Source organism: Paroedura picta, chromosome 18 (assembly GCF_049243985.1).
Source record: "Paroedura picta isolate Pp20150507F chromosome 18, Ppicta_v3.0, whole genome shotgun sequence".
In the NCBI taxonomy this organism is placed as follows: domain Eukaryota; kingdom Metazoa; phylum Chordata; class Lepidosauria; order Squamata; family Gekkonidae; genus Paroedura; species Paroedura picta.
Window position 1 is genome coordinate 1,987,230 of NC_135386.1, and position 23,061 is coordinate 2,010,290.

Sequence of the window (23,061 nt, forward strand, 5' to 3'; positions counted from 1 at the left end):
TCTCGTGTGTTCTTATATCTGGTACAGGGATGCTCTGTCTTCTTGGGACTTGGGGTCCACGATGAGAGGGCTTCTGGAGTTCTGGTGGACCTCCTGATGGCCCCTGGGTTCTGGCCACTGAATGACATCAAGTGTTGGCCTGGATGGGCCACTGGTCTGATCCAAGATGGCTTCTCTTGTGTTCTTAAGCTCATTCTCATCTATTCAGTCTTGCCTGTCTATCAAACTGGTAGCAGCTCTGCAGGGTCTCGGATCTCAGCCCTTCTCATCACATGTAGTTGACCCTTTTGAATGGAGACACCAGGAACTGAACCTTCTATCTGCCAAGGGAAGGCTTTTTCACTGAGCCACACTGTGGCCTCCTGAACCTATGAAGCTCCTGAACACAGAGTCAGACCCTTGTCCGCTATGACTGGGAGTGGTTCTCCAGGGTCTCCGACAGAGGTCCTTGGCATCACTTGTTACCCGGTCCTTTTCAGCTGGGGATGAATCTGGGACCTTCTGCATGCCAGGTAGATGCTCCACCACAGAGCCATGCTGTGGCAGTCTGAGCATCTGAAACTCCTGCACACTGAATCAGCCCCTTGGTAATTCAAGGTCAGCATGGTCTACTCAAACCGACAACAGTTCTCCAGAGTCTCAGACTGAGGTCTTTTACATCTTGGAGCCTCTGGCCCTTTTCAAAATTAGAGATTAGGGGACTGATCATGCACACATTACTCATCGGAGCACTGGTGAATGGGCCTGTGCATTTCACACAGGCAGAGAGAGATGCCAGGAAGCTGGTTCAAACGCACATGCTTGTCATTAGCAATTTCCCCCCTGCATGTGTGAATAGACCTATGGATCACAAGGAGACACACAACCTACAGGAAGAGCGAAAACATTCCTAGCTCAATTCTCCAGCAGTGCTGGGAGTTGCCAGAAAAGTCTACCTCTGCCGCAGCCATCCTTTGAGGCCCAGGGCTGCCCCCTCCCCGGCTGGGTCCCTCTCCTGAGCACGCTAATCTCATTAGGGCCTAGAATAGCCCCACGTTATTATTTTAATCCCCATATGGCCCCAACCCACACAACCGCCATCATCTGTACTTGAGAGATCTCAGTGACACCTGTGCGCTACAACCTTCGTCCTGGTCCCGACAACACAGGCTGCTGCAAAAGCCCAGAGCGCTACACCCATTGACACGGGAGGGCCACCATGCTGCACCACCCATGTGCCATTTCTCAGTGGCTCTGGGCAGCTGCGGCACAGATGGGCGTTAGGGGAGGAGCATGGGTGGAATCAGCAACACTGGGCCCCACCAGAGTCCGTGGGCCCTGGCAGCCGCCCCACCACAGGATATGCTGATGACGGCCCTGATTGGGTTGAGACAAGCGAGACAAAATGTTGTGATAGACCCTCCAAAAAATCCTGCCTTGTTTTGTAAAAAGGAATTCAGCCACTTGGATGGGTGAAAGGCCTGCACTTTGCTCCGCCGACACCTCGGATCATTTCCCTGCCGTTTCCCAGAGCCAAATTCTGTCTGGATTGGCTTTGATGCCGTCCGAACACCCTGAACTTCGTGTGGATCCCACCCGTGAGCTGCTAATAGATCTGGCTCTGCTTTTGCCCTCAGTATGATAAGAAAGGCTTGTTTTTTAAAAAAAAAATAAAATTGAACAAGGAAGGAAGTGTGCTTTAGTTTAAAACAGTATACTGTGAAGAGTTCCGCCGTTAATCAGATTAAAACAACAATGAACACTCATGTAATAGGATTTTGTTATAATCAGAAGGAAGAGTGGAATCGCCTTAATATTAGCAAAAGATGCCAGAGGGTGAGATCTCTTGCAAACGCCCCCTCCCTGAGCAAGGTCTGGGGGCATGCAAAACAGACAGGCCATTCCGCCCATATTGGGTATTTTGAACTCCAGCTTTTGCTATGTTGGCAGGGCAGAGGGTAAGTGGATGAGTGTTAGCATGGTACGACATGATAAATAATGTTTATGGGGCAGTTGAAAGGATGGATGGATGGATGGATGGATGGATAGATGAATAGATGGGTGGATAGATGGGTGAATGGGTGGGTGAGTGGGTGGATGAGTGGTTGGTTGGTTGGTTGGTTGGTTGGATGGATGGATGGATGGATGGATGAACAGGTGGGTGGATAGATGGGTGAGTGGGTGGGTGAGTGGATGTATGAGTGATTGGTTGGTTGGTTGGTTGGTTGGTTGGGTGGATGGATGGATGGATGAGCAAACAAACTAGTTGGCTCTCTTCCCCTCAGGAAGAAGGTAACCAAACTGAAAGGACCAAGTCAAGGTGAGAGCCAAGCAGCAGGCAGTCATATGTGACTGGCTGTCCAGGATGACTTGATTCCCAGATCCCAGTGGATTCTGGTCCCTGCCTTCCCGTTCCCTCCCCCACCCACCCATCAATGCCAGTGGTGAAGGTTCTCGCCCCAGCCAAGTGGCATCTTCCGGCAGCCTGATATTAGAACACCAATGATCCATAAGCCCGTTGACAATAGAAATACCTTTTCTGAGCAACGCGGTAATGTCCCCACCCATCTTATTTCTTGGCTTTTCTCTTCTAATCTACAGTCCATACACTTATCACCTTTACACTCTCTCTATCTCTCTGAATCTGATTAGCAAATTTTATGCCAGTAATCAGGTTTTTTACCCTTTGTTCCCCCGCTGGCTTTCATTGTGGAAAAAATAAATCCCCCAACAACCCAAGTGTTTATTTTCTCTTCTTTTGAGGACTGTGTATGCCTGTGTGGCCCTTCAGGTCTTTCATTAGCTCCACACTTCCTTAGCACGAAACTCTCTCTCCGAGCTTCCAGACTTTGGCTGCAGTCCAGCACTCTTTGTGTGCCCCTGAGAGCAAGGGTATTTGAATACCCTCAACTGAGAGCAAGACTGTGGACATCACGGGTAAGGCCAGGGTGGAGGTGAGATTTGAGGGACATGGGGAATCTTCTAGGATTCCTAAATCAAAAGGCTCCCAGATTCTACTCTGGCCTAAGTATTAAAACTTAGCTCACCTCTCCTGCTTAAAACGACTTGTCTTTGAGTCTCGGAGGAGCTCTGGGGGTAGAGGTCAACAGCGGTGGCCTCTAACCTGGAGAGCCAGGCCTGATTCCCCACTCTACCTCCACAGGCAGCCAGCTGGGTGACCTTGGGCTAGTCACAGTCCTGTTAGAGTTGTCCCTGCAGACCAATTCTGCCAGCGCTCTCTGAGACCTGCCTACATCAATGGGTGCCTGTTGTGCTGACCGCTTTGGTACAGCCACTTGGCAAAGACATTAAGCGATCCAGGTTTCTGAAAGCAGAAAGGGGGAGGCAAAGAGAGGAGGGGAGAAACCTTCTCCCAAGGAATTACGCAGTTCAGCCATGGCTACCGTATATAACATACATTGCCTTTACAGAACTAGCGTCACAAGAGACCATGGAATTCATCGGGGGTTTTACAAGAAGGAAGACAAGGAAGTTGTACAGAAAGGGAGGACGAAAATAAAAACAGGGGATGCTGCCAGCTCCCGCAAACTTCCTTGCAGCTTTATCGGAGTGGCAGCCAGGAAAGGATGCAGGCAAACTGATTTATTCACCTATTGTTATTAGTTAATGCAACGGCCTACGATTTCCCTACAGCAGCAAATGTCCTGGTGCCAATTTTCTCCTTCATTCCACAGCGCCGGCATCAGAAGAGAGAGAGAGAGAGAGAGAAGTTTTAGATGCTTGTGGCTTGAAGAGCGACCGCAGAATCCAAGACCGCAGCTTTTGCTATGGACCCGGCATCATTGCTATGGTCAGCCGAGAGCATCTTCTTGGTGATGACCTTTGTGGGATGGAAAGGGAAAATGAAAGCCTGAAGAAGAGGATTATCGGTGCATTTATTAGTCCGTCTGGCAGTGCCTGCGCCTAAGCCAGTGGAAACTTGCCTGTTACAGGAGAAGGAACCCAGAACAGATTCTAGGGTGCTGTGGGCCCAGAAGAGGTTGGATTCATCCAGTGGAGACTCTGGGGGGACATCTTGCCTCTGTATTCTGAGGAATGCCAGGGCATGCAGGAATACAGGCCCTTCCCCATCTCTTCTCCATCTCCCAGTGTCATAGCAAGAATTTTATTTTTAATGCGTCTGGCTTTTAATTCGTCGATTGCTGTGTGTGGCTGGCTTCTCCCTCTTCTGTTGTCTGCTTTTGCTTTTTTAATTTGGTTTTAAGTGGCTTCTCTGCTTTGTGTTTTAATTATTTTTGAACAGGCTGCTCTGCGTTGCTGTTCGTTACGGCTGTCTTAGTTACTGCTGATGGTTGTTTATCGCTGGTCTGGAATGGGTTCTGCTTTTAGGGTTGGTGGGGTGTGTTGTTTTCTGGGATGCGAGCTTATTTTGGGGACGGCCTCAAGAACTTTGGCGAAAATAGGCTATAAGATGAAAGACAGACGGTCCTTTTTTGTTACCCAGGCCGTTTCTGCACCGGAGGTTCATATTCACAAAGTTGCTACATGGTTAGGGGGCTAAAAGGGTACACAAGCAAGATTTGAGTCCAGTAGCCCCTGGAAGAAAGGGGTGGTTTGCCATTGCCTTCCTCCACATAACTACCCTGGACTTCCTTATGTGGTCTCCCATCCAAGTGCTAACCTGTTTCTATTGTGATAAATATCACTGTTCCCTAAAGAACCACAGACTTTTTGTTTAATGAGTTGTAGTTTCTCTCTCTCTCTCTGTCCCCCTCCCAGCTGACTGTAGGGTGCTCAAGGCAAGAAGAGATGCTCAGAGGTTGCTGACCATGGCCTGTGTAATGACCCTGAGATTCCTTGGTGGTCTTCAAAGTATAAACCAGGCCTGGTCCTGCTAAGATTCCAAGGTCTGAGAAGACTGGGCAATTGGGTCAGGGTAGACCTCTGTAGCCACCATCCAAGAACTAGGGCCCCCACGGTTTCCTGAGGGAGGGCATTCACCTCTTTGTGGTTTGTGGTTACAGTGTTCGTGTGTATCTCACTGGTATAACAACTTTTGGGGAGGGAGGGGGAAATCACACGGCAAGTGTTTGCTGGCCACAGAGATGACAGTCACCCCATCACTAATTAATAACAGATGGATGGCTAGGAGCCAGGGGGCTCTGACATAACCGCGGGAAGGCTTCTGTCTGACAGCTACCCAAAGGAGACGACCCTTCTCGGAGTGAGTCACAGAGGGCCTCTGGAATGCATTTTTAAGAGCTCCCCATGCAGAACTCTAGGGTAGCTTAGTCATGGCAAAGATGACTCAGGATCCAAGAAGCCTAGCAGAGAAACTTGCGCTGCAAAGAAACTCTTTGGCCCTGGGTCCCAATCCCTGGGAGAGTTCCAGTGGTGCGCTGAGAAGCGTGCGGCTCAAAACCAAGCTGGATGTAGCAACTGTTCCTGGTTAAAGTTTCTTGCAGAACTGGGGCCCAGAAATCCTGTTTCTGGTTGACAGAAGAAGGAGAAGCTGTTTTTTCATCCTCCACTTTTCACGGCTCCAAGGAGTGGCTGACAACCACCTTCCCTTCCTCTCCCCACAACAGACACCCTGTGATGTAGGCAGGCCTCAGCGAGCTCGGACAGAATTGGCCTGTGAGAGCAGCTCTAACAGGACTGCGACTAGCCCAAGGTCACCCAGCTAGCTGCATGTGGAGGAAGAGTGGGGAATCGAACCCAGTTCTCCAAATGAGAGGATGCTGCCGCTCTTAGCCATGACACCTCCGGCTCTCAACAGAGTGTTTACGCATTCGTTTTTGTGAAGAGAACATTCCTCCTAATTTGGGGTGTCATGTTTTCAAGCAGTCTCTTTGGTCTCCCAGTGCATGTCCATCATGGCTGAGAACACGCTCTGGGGCAAGCATTTCCAGAAGGCTGTTCCACTCGTTCTACCAGGCCGATAGACTGAGGGCACAGTGCGTGCCCTGACGTCCCCGTGATTGTCCCCTCTGCAAGTTTCCGACTGCTGTCCCCAAGAGAACCACATTACACAAAGAATTATGCATAGATCAGTGGAAGAGGCCTGCAGAAGAGAAAGTTTAAGCAGTTCCATCTACAAAATAGCTTGAAAGATGCCCTTTGGGAAGCTTGCTTTTGAATGACTTGCAGGGAGGACCATTTGGCTCGCAAATTTTAGACCCTGCCTCAAGTGTTCAGCCTTCATATCAATACAGGACAAACCTGAGGATCACAGCAAGGTAAGGTTGGGTTGGATTTTTCCCCCCTGGAGATTGGGGTTGAGGGAGCTTCCTCCGATTGTCGCTTTGTCCAGAAGCAAAGCACTTTGCCCTCATGAATACAATTGGGAGTATTCCTCCTGTTCATTTCATCGCGTCTGCACTGGGATGCTGAAGATCCTGATGGAAGGAGGAAGCAAGTCTAAGCCGCCCTGTTCAGAAGGAAGCCCTGTCTTGTTTAATGGGGCTTACTCCAAGGAAAGTGTGGCCCTGCAGCCTGCGGGGAGGTGTGACTGTAACCCAGGAAATTCTCAACCTCTTCGGTGGAACGGGCTGTCAAGTTGCCATTGATTTCTGAACATCCCGAAGAGTTTCCAAAGCCAGAGACGTCCAGAGACGGTTGGCCCTTGCCTGCCTCTACGTAGCAACCCTGGACGTCCCCGGTGGTCTCCCATCAAAGGCCTAACCAGGGTGGACCCTGCTTAGCTTCTGAGCTCTGATGAGATCACGCAAGCCTGGGCCCATCCCGGTGAGGGCTTCCCTATCTTCACCCAACTGTGATTCCATCAGATTTGGGGCATGGAAAGCCATAAGTTACAAAGCTGATATATGTTCCCGAAATAGAATTGCTGCAGACACCTAAGGATGGTCCTTGTTGGCTACTTGTTTTTATATTTAGGGAAACCCTGCCGTTTTTAAATGCTTGCCTACCTTCCTGCCTGTTTCCAGCTCCCTGCTCTTGTGCCAACATTTTGCTAAGACTTTGTAGCTGTCCAAGGAGGGAACATTTGAGGAACCACTATCTGACATGTTACCTCCGCCCTGCACGAACATATTGTGATTTCCACCGCACTGGGTCAGCTTTCTGATGATGTAGCGTTTCCATTCCCGACAGCTGTTTATTCCTCTCAGTGTAATTCCTGAGATAGATGGCCAGAAGGGGTTGACTGTCCCAGATCTATCAGAAAACATATTTAAGATATTCCCTGGTATTTAAATCATGATAAAATATATTATTCAGTAACGATGGATACAAGATGGGTAAGGGAGGTTAATTTTGACCAGCAAACGGCTTTATCTTAAAGTTTCAAAAAATGAATTTTTTAGAACTTTCAGTTCTAAAAGGCACAGCATTAGAGAACAGCTGAGCTGTTTTTTATACCCCTCTTTTCTCTACCTGAAGGAGTCTCAAAGCAGCTGACAAATACCTTTCCCTTACTCTCCCCACAACAGACACCCTGTGAGGCAGGTGGGGCTGTGAGAGCTCTGAGAGAACTGATCTGTGAGAACAGCTCTATCAGGACCATGACTAGCCCAAGGTCACCCAGATGGCTGCATGAAGAGGAGTGGGGAATCTTTACCACTAGAGCTGGTTCTTCCTTCCTTCCTTCCTTCCTTCCTTCCTTCCTTCCTTCCTTCCTTCCTTCCTTCCTTCCTTCCTTCCTTCCTTCCTTCCTTTCCTTCCTTTCCTTCCTTCCTTCCTTCCTTCCTTCCTTCCTTCCTTCCTTTCTTTCTTTCTTTCTTTCTTTCTTTCTTCCTTCCTTCCTTTCTTTTTTACTGCAGAGGCACTGTGGGCTAGTGGTACAGCATCTGTTTGGCATGCAGGAGGACCCAGTTCAATCCCTGGCATCTCCAGTTGAAAGGAACAGGCAGGAGGGGATGGGGAAGACCTTGACTCAGTGACAAAGCCTCTGCTTGGCATGCAGAAGGTCTCAGGTTCAGTCCCTGGTTATCTCCAGTTAAAAGGATCAGATAGGAAAAGATGGGGAAGACTTCTATCACTGAAACCCCCGGAGAGCTACAGCCAGTCTGAATAGACAGTACTGACCTCAATGGAACAATAGACTGATTTAAGGCAGCTGAGAGCTGAGCGGACAGGCAGGGATGCATGCATTTTCACAATAAATGCGTTTTTGTACAGGAGCATCTGAACTTGTAATGTGAGAAGAAATTCCTACTTGTGAAGCTGTTCTTCCATTTTTGTTCTTAGTACTACTTGCTGTTGCTAAGTGTCATCTGCTTCCCTCTGCCCGAACTCTGTGAGAGATAAACGGGCAACTCTACAATCAAGACAACTAAAAAGCAATCCCCCATAATGATCTGCCGAAGGATAATGAAGGACACCTTCATTTCAAAAGTGCGGGCTGTGACACCTGCTGAAGGTAACCTGTAGGCAACCAGAAAGGAACGCAGCCTGCAGAGACAAAAGAGCCAAGGTCTACTTGTAGGTGTACGCACCAAAAATAGCAGACAGAAGTGAGAAATCACCTGACATCTTACTCTAGGCATTCTCGGGAAATTTCGCATGTCTCTAAATTAGCACATAATGAGGGAGAGGGAGTTCTCTGGGTCAGTTTGAACAATGGAATAACTTTGACAGATGGAATCCTAACTGAACTTCCTTGCTCCGATTCATCAGTGGTGGACTCCTGTTCACAGGCAACCTGTGTGAAGGAAGTCTGTAGGAAATCATTATCCTCTAGGAAGAGTTTGGGCTCGATTTGATCTACAGCCTACCGATTGCCTTCGCTGGGCCATATCTCCAGCCTCTCAGCCAAGTACATTTGACTATCCTGGAATTTGCCTTGCAGCTCTCCATGGTCCTGAAGAACGCAAGGCCAAATTGGGAATGATTGCGGCAAAACTGCAGATAACTGCTTTACCACGTAGAATGTCCGCTTTCAGGAGAGAAGAATCTTCACCTCCACCCTCTAGACTGCCTCATCTGTAGGTTCCCCTCCTTGCATCAATTTCCCCGAGTCTTCTGCACCTTAGGTCGCATCGTTGTTTGGGTTCTCTCCCATTCTTTTTATGGCTTTTGCTTTCATCTGACAAATGGTAGGCAAAGGGAAGGAGGCACTAATAATTGAAGTAGGGAAACTTCCGCCTAGCGTCGAAATTCTGATGAAGAGCAAGGCCAGGTGCTCTTATGAGAAGCTGAATTAATCTTGACTCTTCCTTTGTGTGAGGGGGGTAGCTGCCATTTTCCTTCTTCTCTTACTTGGGGGGGGGGGCAAACAGTGGCTTACCATTGCCTTCCCTTCCTCTACCCATAACAGACACACGGTGAGGTAGTTTGGGCTGAGAGAACTCTGAGAGAACTGTGTCTCCTTCACTACACGTGAGGGAGTGGGGAATCAAACCCAGATCTCCCGATTAGAGGTTGCCACTCTTAACCCCTACACCAAGAACAAACTTAACACTATAACCTTTTCTCCCCAAAGAAAAGAGGGAAGCTGAATTAATCGTCAGGTCTGACAAGTAGTGTCGTTCGGTTAAGAGGATTCCCTCAGTGCTCCAACACTGAACTTGTTACCTATTCTTCTATCAGCTTCTTCTCCCCCCCAGCTCTGTCAAAGCCCCCAAAGAATCATACTTATTATGTTTTAATAAGCCCTTTCTTGCCTGTCCCCTCAATATTCCACATACAATGAAAAATAGTCAGCTAAGTACTTGAGAAGAAAAGGGGAGGGGGAGTAATGCATCCAGTTTTAAAAGATTAAATACGTGTTTTAAAAGGATTATCTGGCAATAACAATTTAATGCTTAACTTTGCATAATCTATGTGTGGGTTTGTAGATCTTGCAGGGTCTTGTTTATGAGACAAACCATCTTTATGCCATGCCCTAACATGGTGCCCTCCAATACCTTTCTTGGTGCCCCCAAATGGTTTTCAAAAGTAAGTGGGGCCAGGTGGGGCCAGGATTCTGACTGGCTGTCAGAGATTTGATCTGTTCTATGGATTTTTTAAAAAAATGTTACTTTGGCAGCAGCTACCACCACCACACAAGAATCTTCGTTTGACCAAAAGTGAGCTGTGTCAGCCATTTTGTTTTCTGGCAGCCATTTTGTGGCAGCCACATAGTTTCAGGATTCCAGAGGCAGGCTCGAAAAGATTGGGAACCCCTACTTTGCATGGAGGCTGGTGGGGAAACTTCCAATGGACTTCCCCAATGAGGAAACTGGCCAGGGGTAAATGGCAAACATTCTACCCCAATTACTTCTGCAGCCCAGTTCCCCTTTTCTATGGGCCCTCTCCCTTCTAGAAAGGGGGACTCATACATCTCCAGGTGCACTATACCTGCACCTGGGCCCTTTGAGGTGTGGCATAAAAACTATGTCATCACCTGCCCATAGAGGTTCATCAGTTCCCTTCTATCGTGCCTGTGGTCAAGACCACAGGACACAGCTAATGCAGAACTACAATCCAGCGAGAGAACTTGGCGAATCATATAATTATTGATAAAGTTTGTTAACACTTTCAAGAGACCTGAAGCTGTATAAGGGGGGGAGGGAAGAAATGGAGACCGTGTGAACGAGAGAAAGCAATAAAGCCCTCTGAAGAGGTTTGGTGGGAAGGGAAACAGCAGGAAAGGTAAGAAGGCAGAACAGAAGAAGAGCTGGTTTTTTTTTTTTGTATCCTGCTTTTTACCACCGGAAGGAGTCTCAAAGCGGTTTACAATCTTTTCCCCACAACAGATACCCTGTGAGGCAGGTGGAACCGAGAGAGCTCTGAGAGAACTACGACTGGCCCAAAGTGACCCTGCAGGCCTCATGGGTCTTACAAAGCAGCTTACAATCACCTTCCCCTCCTCTCCCTGCAACAGGCACCTTGTTAGGCAGATGAGGCTGAGAAAGCTCCGAAAGAACTGTGACTGGCCCAAGGTGATCCAGCTGGCTGCTTGTGGAGGAATGGGGAATCAAACCTGGCTCTCCCGAATTACAGCCCACTGCTCTTTAACCTCTACACCATGCTGGCTCCCCCACATAGCAAGGAAGGACTGCCAAGGGAAGAGGAAGCTCAGTTGGAATCTTGTTCCTTTAAACTGCAGTCTAGGGAAGGGAGTCAGATCCTGGTCGGGTGACACAGTCTCCCAACCCCTTCTCCCCTTCCTAGTGCTGATTCCAGTACTGGCACAGTGGTGCCAGGTTTCACACGCCTCCCTCTCGAAACAATTCACCTTGACCTGACCGCTGCGTGGCACCGTACGCCACGCCGCCCTCTCCGCAGCAGCATCCCGGATTGGGTAACGCCAGGACAGCTTTCGTTGCTGCGGCAAACTAATCATGAGGGAATTACTACCTGCATACCGCCTGGGAACTAGACGGCCATCCCACCTGCCACTCTTGTCTTACGGGCTTAACGTTAAGAGGCGTGTTGTGTTTTCGAGGCTGCTTTTCACTCAGAAAGGTAACACGTATCCCCCCCTTTACACCACAGTAAAATCACAGTAAAACCACACTCAGGGGCGACAGGAACAGAGCCGTCTTGACGTGGCAGAAAAGCCAGAGGTTGTTTGGAGGAGGCTGGGAAAGCTTTGTCTTAACTTTTGGCAGGAAGCACACTTTCCCTGCCTTTTTGATCTTTAATTACATTGGCTCAGGTTATCTACTCCTGCAGGAGGAGAAGAAGAGGCCCACACAGGAGGGAGCTGAACAAGGACTTAGCGGGGAGGATTTCCTTGAAGAATTCTACCCACGACTGGGAAAATTTGAAGCTGAGATTAGCAAGCTTGGCTTAACTGGCTGTTTCCCTTGGAATGGTGCCATCCAGACCCAGCGCCTTACTAGGCTGGATCACAGAACTAGCAGTAATCATGCTGGACTATATATTGTTAGGCCCTTAAGGAGCTGTAAGGATCTCATCCCATTCTTCATTTCTTTAGAATACCCCCCCCCCAACTGTTTAGATCTTACAGGAGCTGTTTTGAATTTTGCACTGTCTGGGAAACATGAGCAAAGTACTGCTGATAGAAGGCAGGTCTGTACATCTCAGAGAAATCGAACAGCCTTCTTTCAGAAATGGAACAGCCGAGACAGCTCTTCAAATGAGTCCTATATCCAAGTAGTTTAATTACATTAATATAGTACCACCTAGTGGTCGTTTTTGTTTGATTGTGGAAAAGGAGGGAAAAGTCATTGGGAGCTGAATTCCCTAAAGTAGGAAGGAATATAAATCCCATAATATAATCAATCAATCTGGCAGCTGCAAATGTGTTCTCCTGGCTATATGCGACAAAAAGGAAAAAAATGTTGACAGAGGCACCATTCTACTCATGCAAAAAACCCCAAAAGGTATCATGAAATACTATATGGGGGTGAAATCTGATAGCCTAATATTGCTTTCAGTCTGGAACTGGCCCAAAACCTAGCACTGAGAACCACTCGGTAATCCAAAGAGAGAAAGAACATTGATATATATATTATTAAATTTCTGCTTCAAAATTCCAACTAAATGGCAGGTTAGATTATCCAAATTGTGCTTTAAGGAAGATGTTTCTGATGGGATTAAAAGGAAGTGTCCTTAATGAGGGGTAAACTGCAAGGCAGACTTAAGCTCCTATGCAGAATCCAGTTTTGAAAAGACAACGTAAGTAAACCATAGTTGGTCAGTTCAGGAGTCAGTGCAAATTCCGGTTTGCTGCAAAAGGCATCTTACTGTCTTGCTGTGTGCAAGGCAGAGGAAGAGCAGGGTTCTGCTAAGCCAGGGGTAGTCAACCTGTGGTCCTCCAGATGTCCATGGACTACAATTCCCATGAGCCCCTGCCAGCATTTGAGAGGAATGGGAAGGCGATGTAAGCCGCTTTGAGCCTCCTTCAGGTAGGGAAAAGCGGCATATAAGAACCACTCTTCTTCTTCTTCTTCTTCTTCTTCTTCTTCTTCTTCTTCTTCTTCTTCTTCTTCCTTCTTCCTCCTCCTCCTCCTTCGCCACCTGACAATCTTCTGAGTCTCATTCATATTTATCTACATCTTGCTCTAAATCCACTCTTTCATTTTCTCCCAAACATGGCTAGATTTTATTCATGTTTATTAATCTAAAATGACACATTTCTGTGGATGCTGGTCCCCAAGTGAGACCTGGGAATCCCCTAGAATTATAGCCCATCTCCCTACTGAAGAGATTAGTTTCCCTTGGAGAAAAGGGCTGCTTTGGAGGGTGGAGTCTATGGCATTATTCCATGCTAAGATCCTCCCCCTCGCCAAACCCTGCCCTGTTGGAGGCTCCGCCCCCAAATCGCCATCTTTCGTTAGTGTTGATTTATCCTTCCTTTGGCAAGCGTTTCACCAGTCCCTCCATGTTTCTATGGTTCCCCAAGTCACCCCCTGTTTATATTTATAGACAGATCCAGCAGCTTCCGATTGGTCGCCTGGTTGATAGGAGAAACCGTTACCTTGGTTTTCAGCAGAGTGTGAATTGATGCAGGGCTGTGTGGGTGGCTCATTTGCCTGGCTCTGGGTTATACATTCTTCAAAAGTCTTCTTGTCATTTTTAGTAAATGATTACGCGTTCTTGGGAACAATGATCCACCTCCAGCTTGTGTAAATGGGTCGTATTATATGAATATGCAAGTGACATTGCTCCTTAGCAGAGGGAATATATTTTTGCCCGAGACATATGATCACCCAGCGAAATGGAGGGGCCCTGCAGGAGCAGACTATTGGTCTATCTAGACCAGCATCCCCATCTCACAAATGGCCAACCAGTTCCTCTGGAGGGCCAAGAACAGGGCAGGGAGGCCGAGGCCTTCATAAGGACATCAGAAGAGCCCTGCTGGGTCAGACCAGTGGTCCATCCAGTTGCAGCCTAATGTACGTTTGTGCCAGCTTAATCGAATGTATTCTTTTGAGGGCCAGCAAGCATTCAGCTTGTTAGCTTCCCCACTGGCCCTTCTCTTTCTCGACGGAGCCTTTAAGAAAAAGACTTGGGCCCTGAAAAATCAGTTTGTTCCTCTGAGTGACCTTGTGATATAATAAGCACAGCTCCCTGGATCAAAATGTTACCCGCAGTACAGCTGCATACAGTCACCGTCTGAGGAACGGCGGGTTCAAAACTTACCAGTGGGCAAAAAGGTCAGAGCGGTGAAGTCTGGATGCACATTCAAACTTCAGAAGGAAGTCAGAGAGCATTAGGGTCAGCGGATTGCTTGGGGAATTGTTGTGCGCAGATATTGGAAATGATGGCTTTTCAAAACCTGTGCATACCTCCTTGGTAAAAAGCCCCGTTTAACTCATTCGGGAAGTCTGCGTGCTTCTCCTTGTCTGTAATTTCACAGATTTCCTGCTTCCCCTCCCTTGTATGGGTTTGTTATAGGGATGCCAGCCTCCAAGTGGGGTCTGGAGATCCCCTGGAATTACAGCTCATCTCCAGACTACAAAGAAAATGGATGCTTTGGAAGGAGGACTCTATGGCATTGCACCCCACTGATGTTCCTGGCCTCCCCAGCTCAATCCCCAAATCTCCAAGAGTTTCCCAATTTGGATCCGGCAACCACCACCACCACCACGCCGGTCCTCCTCCAGTGGCCCTGGCAACCCTAGTTTGTGATGGATCATTTATTATATTAATCTAGCTGTGATATTTGCTATATAAGCTACCAGAAGCAAAATACGTTGGGAGGCAAAAGGTGTAAATAAATCTGACTAGAGCTGTACACAGGGAGCCAGGCATCGCTATTAGATTCAGGGTTAGGTTGGTTTTCAGTTTTTAAGAAATCACAAAGCGGTGCCTTATTATAATTTTGCCTCCTACAGGCCAAACGGGCAGCCCAAATCCACTCCTTCAAATGTCTCCACACGGGACCATACTCATTCCACTGACCCTGTGTTCCAGGTGTTCCCGAACCACCAGGTACCATGTGCTAAGACCCCTGGTCAATGGGACGCCTTTTCAAAGCTACCGAGTGAGCTCAGAAAGCACGCTAGTGATAGATGAAAGCATGAAAACCCAACGTGTCGTAAAAATATATAATTTGTACTTGTTGAATGCATGGTTGGTCTGATCCACAGCGTAAGGGTTTCCGTCCAGGTCGCTGGCTTCACTGATTTCGTGAGTGTCCATTTCTGATGCTTCCTTCAGTTCTGGATTCTCGGAGGATGTATGAGGGAGGCTTCTGTTCGTAACACCTGGACAACAACAAAGAATCTTCTAGAATAGGCGTTCGATGCAAAACAGCCTTAATTCTTTAAAAGGCTGTTTTCATCACTTTTTTTTTTTTTGCAGTGTAATGAACTTTGTGGACAAGTGGGCATTTTCATTCCAACCTGGGTTCACATCCTCCTCAATCGCTAAGCTTCCTTGGATGACTAACCACGGTCTCTCAACTTAATCTAGGAGTTTCTACCACCCTGAGCCACTTGTATATATTTCTCCTTCCCCCTCTTAAAGGGGTGTCACAACGTCAAACTAAACAAGAGACTAAGATCTCCCAAGCATTTTCCAAGTCACTAAATAGCTTCCCCCCACCCCCGGTCCAGCGTAGCCAACTTATGGAGACCCCGTAAAGTTATGAAGGCAAGAGTCACCATCCTTGGTGGTCTCCCATCCAAACACTGATCAGGGACAACCCTGCTTAACTTCTGAAAATCGATGAAATCTGGCTAGCCTGGGCCATTCAGCTACTATTGGGGTACCCAATTTGGAGTGGAGCTGCACTCTTTCCTCTGTCTCGTGCCCACTCATTCATTGCGGTTGGAGGAAACGCACATGTTCTTAGCACATTATCCCTTACCCAGAAGCTTCAGGTTTGCAGAAATCCCAAGAAAATGGTTTGCTTACAAGGAGGTTTTAATAAACAATGATCCAGCATACAAGAATAGCCGGCTAAGCTCCTGTCGGCTGGGTCTTGAACGTACACGTGCCCAGTGAAACGGAGCCAGACCGCTAGACGAGGTACATTGCTAAAACTAAGCATCTTATTCCCTAATTGCTGGCTATGCATCAAAAAATCATTAATCAAGCTACCCAAACAATAGGATGAGCCTGGCCGTTTTGCACCTGGCGTCTAGCGATAAGAGAAAACAAAACAGGCTTTAAAGGGGAGAGCTGCTAACAAGCAGGAGCTCTCTCCAGGAATTCTGGGGGATCTGTTCCACCACACCTGAGGCTGAGGCCAGAAGAACAGCGCCCACCTGCGGTCAGACAACCTCTCCGAGCTCTGCGCAACCCTCACAGGGACAAATTTTAAAGGAGGTCTTTTAAAATAGTTTAATTGGTGTCCAGTGTTTCATTATAGTTGCTTTAAACTTTGTTGTCAACCTCCCTGAGCACGCCAGGAAAGGGCAGAAAAGAAATAAAATATTTCTTTCTTTAAAATATTTAAATAAAAGAAATAAAATATTTCTTTCTTTACTCGTTTTATAGAGAAGAATATTCTCTTGAGAGCAGCGGCTCGACAGCTGTGCCTTTACAGGACTCAATCACCAGCTTGAGTAAAATGGTGTTGAACAAAGATTGGATTAGGTGGCCTGACCACCATTCATTCATTCATTCATTCATTCATTCATTCATTCATTCATTCATTCATTCATATGCCACCCCTCCCCAGATGATCTTGGGGCAGCTCACATCTGAAGTTACTGCAAGTTCTTAGGCAAAGCCTTTTTGTAGTCTGATTTCCTTTCTTATTTCATATTCAGATGTATTGGATTACCATACATCCAACTTGATTCGGAGACGGGCCCAGGACATATTTTATGTTTGTATGTTGTTGTCTGTGCCATCAGTCTCCCCGGTGAATGATAACAAACAGGAGAGAGATGCTCTTCTACTTACTCGAGTGAGTTATGGTCCATGGGCTATTGCCTCATTGCTTAATTGAATTTGTAGCTGTCGATTTTAATGGTCATTAAGTTTACGGGTGTGGAATAACGGAGGAACAAGCTCTGGCTATTTCAGTGGTCAAAGCAATTCCTGAACCATAGTTAACAACACATTTGGCTGTGTGTTCGTTTTACAGGACCTGGCCACTACGTTCAGATTAGAGGGTGAATAGAAAACCTGTTGGGCCTTCTTGTTTTCTGTATTTCTCAGGCACAGGCAGTGCAGTTAATAAACCTGCAGACTGGGTACAACCTTGGGGTGGGGGGAGGAAGAGTCTTTTAACATCGGGAGCAAATATAACAAATGCATTAAGTAGCATGAAGTCACAGGTTATGGGAAATCTCTCATGGTTTTTTTTTTCCAGGGCAAGGGATGAGTGCTATTGCGTTCCTCTGCCTTGCTACCCCCCCCCCCAGACTTCCCTGGTGGTCTCCCATCCAAGTCCTAAGCAAAGCCGGCCCTGTTTAACTTCCAATCTCTGACAGTCAAGTCCAGGGGTCGCCAAACTGCGACTCTCCAGATGTCCAAGGTTTACAATTACCATGAGACCCTGCCAATAGGCTATGCTGGCAGGGGTTATGGGTAATTGTAGTCCGTGGATATCTGGAGAGCCCAGCTTGGCCATCCCTGGCCTTGGCTATGCTATATGCTAAGTTAAAATTCTTAAAGAGTCCCCGACTCAGGAGTTGGAAGAGCTGGATATAAGGTAACGCAGTATCATTGGAGCTAATGGAATTAAATCTGTTCAAATCTAGCTGTTTTGGATTTGGCGTTCCTGTTTCGTCTGTGAAACATTTCAAAAAATCACGAAGCGCACAGCTGCCCCGGGGTTATATTGCGTTTGCTCAGAGCTTGCAATCTGCTTCTCCTGGCGCGTTCTGTAAACCTTGCTGACCATTCAGGAATGGTTTCTCAGACTATTTCGCAACGGTACACCCTGTGACTACAACAGCAGCACAGAGTGTGCCATGAATGCAGCTGACTCTGATCTGAAAAGACTAGATATATATAGCCAATGCGACGTATCCTCAAACTGCCACTGAATAATGCATCCAAATCAAAGCCGCAATTGGATACATGTACATATCTCAGAGAAACCTTCTTAAAAATAAAACTCGAGTGTGTGTCTTTTCACCAAACTGGTCACTGAGTAACAGCAGCCCTATCAACACCTGCTATTTAATAGTTTTTATTTTTTCAAGTTGTAACCATGGATTTGAATCCTTATTTTAAAAAAATTATGAACCTGAAATTGCTCTATTCCCCCTTGGGTTCCTCTTTGCTTTAACCCAGAGCTAGGAGGAGAAGGAACGGCTGGCGCAAGAGAGAAAGTAATTGCTAATTACAGGCTATTAGCGTCGAAGGATTCCACAGCACTGCCAATAACCCTCTTGGAACATTATTAAGACCAGTCCTGTGACCTTACCTGGATAGTCCAGGAGAACAGAAGTGAGCAACTGGGGGCAGATTTCCTCCAGGACGTCACAGAACGCGGAGAAGGCACAGGGCCCTTTGCGAGAGAGTTTCTCTACGAAATACGCCGCTCGCTTCTTGCAGCACTCCTGGGATAAAACGTCTCTGTACTCCTCCGAGGAAAAGACTCTCTCGTAAACCAGATTGGACAGCACTTTCGGAAACTCTGGCTCTGCCACGATTCTCTCCCTGTGGCTGCTTAGGATATCGGCAAGCCGGCGGCTCTGCTCGTCCCCGTATTCTTGCTGTGTCTCTTTTGCACAGTTATAAAACCAGGAGCGAGTTGGCCTTCCGAACATTTTTTCCCTTTTTGCATTTAGGCTAAAAATAAAAGTTAAAAGAGGGGGGGGGAAGCGCAGCTCTGCGTCGACCGTGCAGTCTTCAGTGGGCGGCGGATGCCGAACGCTGACCGAGGAAAGGTTCGTATTGTCTGCTTATGGTTATTGCAATTCTTCTGGAATAGCCAAGGCCTGCATCCAAATTATGAGAGAAAAAAAGCGACTGAGCGCGACGCTCGTGGCCCCCTAAGAGGATTACTTTACACTAATTAGTCCTTTACAAGCGTTAACAAGCATCTCTGCGGCTATAATGAAAAAGACGGAGCGAATAGCTGGGCTAGTGTTGCTTTTCAGATTCTGAAATGGACTGTCAAAGGAGCCCCCCCCCCCCCCCTTGTCATAGCTGACTTAGTGAGAAAGTCCTGGTGGATACGGAATTATTGATACCGGACTGAGATAAGGAAATGGCTTCTGGGGGTTATGAAGTTTTGGGAATTTATAAGACCACCTGCCTGTTTTAAGTAGCATTTCTTGTGCTGCCAACTCTGAAAGGGGAAATTCCTGGGGATTTGGGAACGAGACCTGGGGAGGGGGGCTTGGGAGGAGAGAAGGGATCTCAGCAGGGTGTAAAGCCATTGAATCCACCCTCCGAAGCAGCCAAATTCTCTAGGGGAACTGATTCTGGTGGTCTGCAAAGGTGGGAGTTCTCTAGGTGCCACCTGGAGAATGGCAAGCCTAGCTCTGAATGTGTCCAGCCGTAATAATTTCACAGCCAATACATTTAACTCATTTCTTGGGGGAAAGGCCTAGGATGGAAGTAATGTTGCTGTTATTGTTGATATCATTACATTTGTAGACCGCCTCTCTCTGCAGTGAGCTTGGGGGCAGTTTACAATGATAAAACCACAATAGCACAATAACAAAACACAGCAATAGAAATACAATAATAAAACAGAGTTTAAAAACAGTCTCTCTCACTTAAATACCCTCCACGGGCTACCCGGCCTGGAGATGATGTGAAAATAGAGGGTGAGAAGCCAAGAAGGAGGAAAAAGTTTATGATGGGAGTCATATCTAAGCCAGTAAAGAAAAGCAGAGGGGAAAACAGATTATTTCTTCTCCTGCCCTGAAAAGGCAGCATCGCTTGCTTTTTATTTGGATGGTCTGTTATATTTCCTGAATTGCTGATTGATTATTGTTGTTGTTTTTAATGCCCTCCTAAATAGTGTCCACATAACGAATTGTCCTGACCTCTGGATGGCCCAGACTAGCCCAATCTTGTGAGCTTTTGGAAGCTAAGGTCAGCCCTGGTTAGTGTTTATATGGGAGACTACCGAGGAATGGCAGGTGGCTCCAGCACAGTAAAACACCTCTGAGCATCTCCTGCCTCACGACCCCCTACAGTGTTGCAATAAATCGGCGGCAGCTTGGTGGTGCTTTCCACCTCCACCGCTTAAGAAAGTAAGGATTAAGAGAAGAGAGTCTTACAGCTTGCAGAATGTAGGTGTTCTGACAGTTGTAATTATTCACTGTGGATCACGCTTTCGTAACCTCGCCTCTTAACCGGCAAACGCCTGCTATTTCCAACAGGTTTGATTGTCTGTTTCTACAGGGTTTTTTTTTTTAAAAAAAGACATTTTTATTGATTCTCTCACCTCTTTCACAGGTAATATTTAGAGGATGCATCTCCGCGCTTCCCCGCTGCATTAATAACTCATATTTGCAGCTTCCAGTTGCATCAAAAACAAAGAATCCCCCTGGAGTCATGGGGGAATTTGCACTAACCACCAATAGGATGGGTGCCGTCACAATACTGTCCTTTAGACAGAGAACCGCCCTGAGCCATATGGAAGGGCGGTATAAAATCTAATAAAATAAAATCATAAATAAATAAATAAATTTAGTTTGTAGGGGCTGAATGTGCCTCTGTGGCCTATCTAATTATAAGCACAAATGTTGCATCATGGGCCAATGTGGGTACCAAACACCTGGCAGCCATTTTGTTTTGGATGAAAAGCTGACTCAGGAGCGGCCATTTTGGATGCGCCAATTTGGGGAGCTCAATGTGTTCCCCGGAAGCCATTTTTCTGTTCTGGGAGGGTTTTGTTTCCTCCCTCAACTGTTTTCTGTCTAGGAGGGTTTTGGAGGCATAATCTATGGGCCATAATCTGGCCATTGGTCTAACATTTGCGGTTCACTGCTGCTTTATATCACAACTCCCTGCAAATGGAAATTAGGAGATCAGGGAGATCGTCTTTGAAAACTCTGCTAGCTTTCCACTTACGGGGGAATACTTAAGGGGATCCCTCCCCAGCAGTCAGAAATGATACAGGCCATTTTGAAACCATTTCAAAGCTTCACTGCCTCACTCTGTTGCATGACTACTAGGTATTATATGGTCATGCAAACGAATTAAGTGGTAAAATGCTGTGGTGGTAGAATGGATTGTGCGCCATTGCAGGGGATGGGGTCCAGTTCTGGTTGCTCCTTTGCCTAAAAAAATTCCATGCAAGCAGAAATCTAGCATACCAGGGAGAGATATTCTGCTTCCCCCCCCCCATTGTCGCTCATGGCACTGCTTTTCTGCTTGCGGGGAGTTTTGAACATGGGACAATATGCCAAAAGGTGATCCTCCAGCCAACCATGATAATTTTCCCTGGAGAAAATGGCTGTTGTGACAGATGGAGTCTATGGCATTATACTCTGCAGGGGTCTCTGCCCTCCCTAGTCTTCACCCTGAACTCTACACAGGAATTTACCCACACGGAGTTGGCATGCTGGGCGCCTTCATGGACACTAAAAAACACCCTTTCAATGAACTTTGTAATTGGATTTTACTGTGTGAAATGGCAAAATCCACTAGCAAAGTGGACTTAGATGGCTTTATTCAGCATGTGTGAAAACGCCACGTTCACAGAGCAATACTTACAGCAACATCTCGGCGGCCATTTTGTTTACGCGGAAAAACCGCGTCAGGAGGAGTGGCCATTTTGAGGGCCCAATTGGGGTGCCCCTCCTTTCCCCATCAGCCATTTCTTCTGCGCCTGTTTTCTACCTGGGGAGGTTTCCCAGGTGCGGGAACAGGTGTGGGGAAACCACACAGGTGCTCCGTGTGACACTCACAAAGACAGGAGGGCGGTCTAAAGATCAAATCATCTTCATCCAATAAATAAATAAAAGTTTCTCCGGCCATTCCTTTTTCTCTCTCCCCCTCTCCAGCGTTAGCCTAGGGGTCCTAATTTTACGTTGGTAGCCATTCTGTGAGGTAAATTACATCACATTTATTGGGCTTTGTGGCTGAGGAGAAAGGCCTGACTGAGGGCCCGTTTTCTGAGGAGAAAATCTCCTCAGAAGTGATAAAAAAGTGATAAAAAATCCAGGTTCCCCCCAAATCTCTGGGAAGGCAAATACGGTCACCCCAGGAGTCAGCCCTTCTGGCCAGCCCGTGAAACCCCCAATTTCTGACATTTTTAATCATGCCAGGCTAGTCTGAATGACAAAAAAACAAATATATGTCTTATGGAGGTGTAGCCATGCAAGTCTGCCGTATCGGCACCAAACAGGAGTCTTGTGGCCCTTGAAGGCTGATGCCGTTTTAGTCCAGAACAGACCAAAGTGACAGTCCAGGCGCACCTTTAAGGCCCACACTAAAGCTTGGACCTGGAATTAAGTTTTTTGGGGTTTTAAACGTATCACTGGAGTCAAACCCGTTGCTTCGGACCAACATGGCCACCCGCCTGATTCGTGATCCCCAAAAATATCCCTTCCCGAATTCACCTGACTCACAAAGGCTTACGCTGCAAAAACCACGTTCGTATCTTTTGCTAATGCGGGTGCAGCGGGCAGACATGGATGCCCCTTGTGTATTATAAAGGACTGCCACTTTTAAAGACTTATTTCAGGAAAATTGTATCCTCTTTCTAGTGTCAGAGAACAGAGTGGCTCGGAGCAATTGTGTTTGTCTTGGCAGGATATGCCTGGGGTGTTTTTCGGCTTGCACCTTTGCTCTCTCTGGGATATAGGGCTGTTTTAAAGGGCTGCTCCTGAGCCCAAATGCATTGGCGGCTGTCGTACCGGGAGATCTCCAGTTCCCGCCTGGAGGCTGGCACCCCTAAGGGAATGGGGTTGTGTGTGTGTTTGAGATTGGCAGGTCCAGTTTTAGTTTTGGGGATGGAGCTAGGGGGGACATGGACCTCAGCAGGGTGCAATGCCACGGACCCCCCCCCCCCATCCCAAGCATCCCTTCCCTCCAGGGGAACTGGTCTCTGCAGTCTGGAGAGGAGCTGTCACTCCGGGAGATCCCCAGGCCCCACCTGGAGGCTGGCATCCCTAGTGGGGGGTGGGAGATACCTTCACCAGCTCCAGCTTGGGCGCCTCCTGGCGATTTGGTATGCATTATTAATGCATAACATTTAATACTCACTTTAAACCATTACTATTGTTATTATTTTTAGATTTATCTAACTAATAATCAGTAATAGACAACGATGCAGGCTTCGACCTCTGGATCCCCATTTCTGAATGCATGCAGAAGAAAACCACTGAAAACGAC

General features: G+C 47.3%; 1 protein-coding gene across 11 annotated transcripts in view; it reads right to left on the bottom strand.

Annotated features, from left to right (window-relative positions):
* TJP1 (tight junction protein 1) overlaps positions 1-18,545 on the bottom strand; it is a 140,792-nt gene extending 122,247 nt beyond the window's left edge. For all 11 annotated transcript variants that reach the window (XM_077318323.1, XM_077318331.1, XM_077318322.1 and 8 more), the window contains exons 1-2: positions 18,185-18,545; positions 14,915-15,062 (exon numbers count right to left, since the gene is read on the bottom strand). In XM_077318323.1, coding sequence (XP_077174438.1) covers positions 14,915-15,062; positions 18,185-18,530 — 494 coding nt within the window. In that variant the 5' untranslated portion in view covers positions 18,531-18,545. The remainder of the gene's footprint in view (positions 1-14,914; positions 15,063-18,184) is intronic.
* Positions 18,546-23,061: the final 4,516 nt, after the last annotated feature.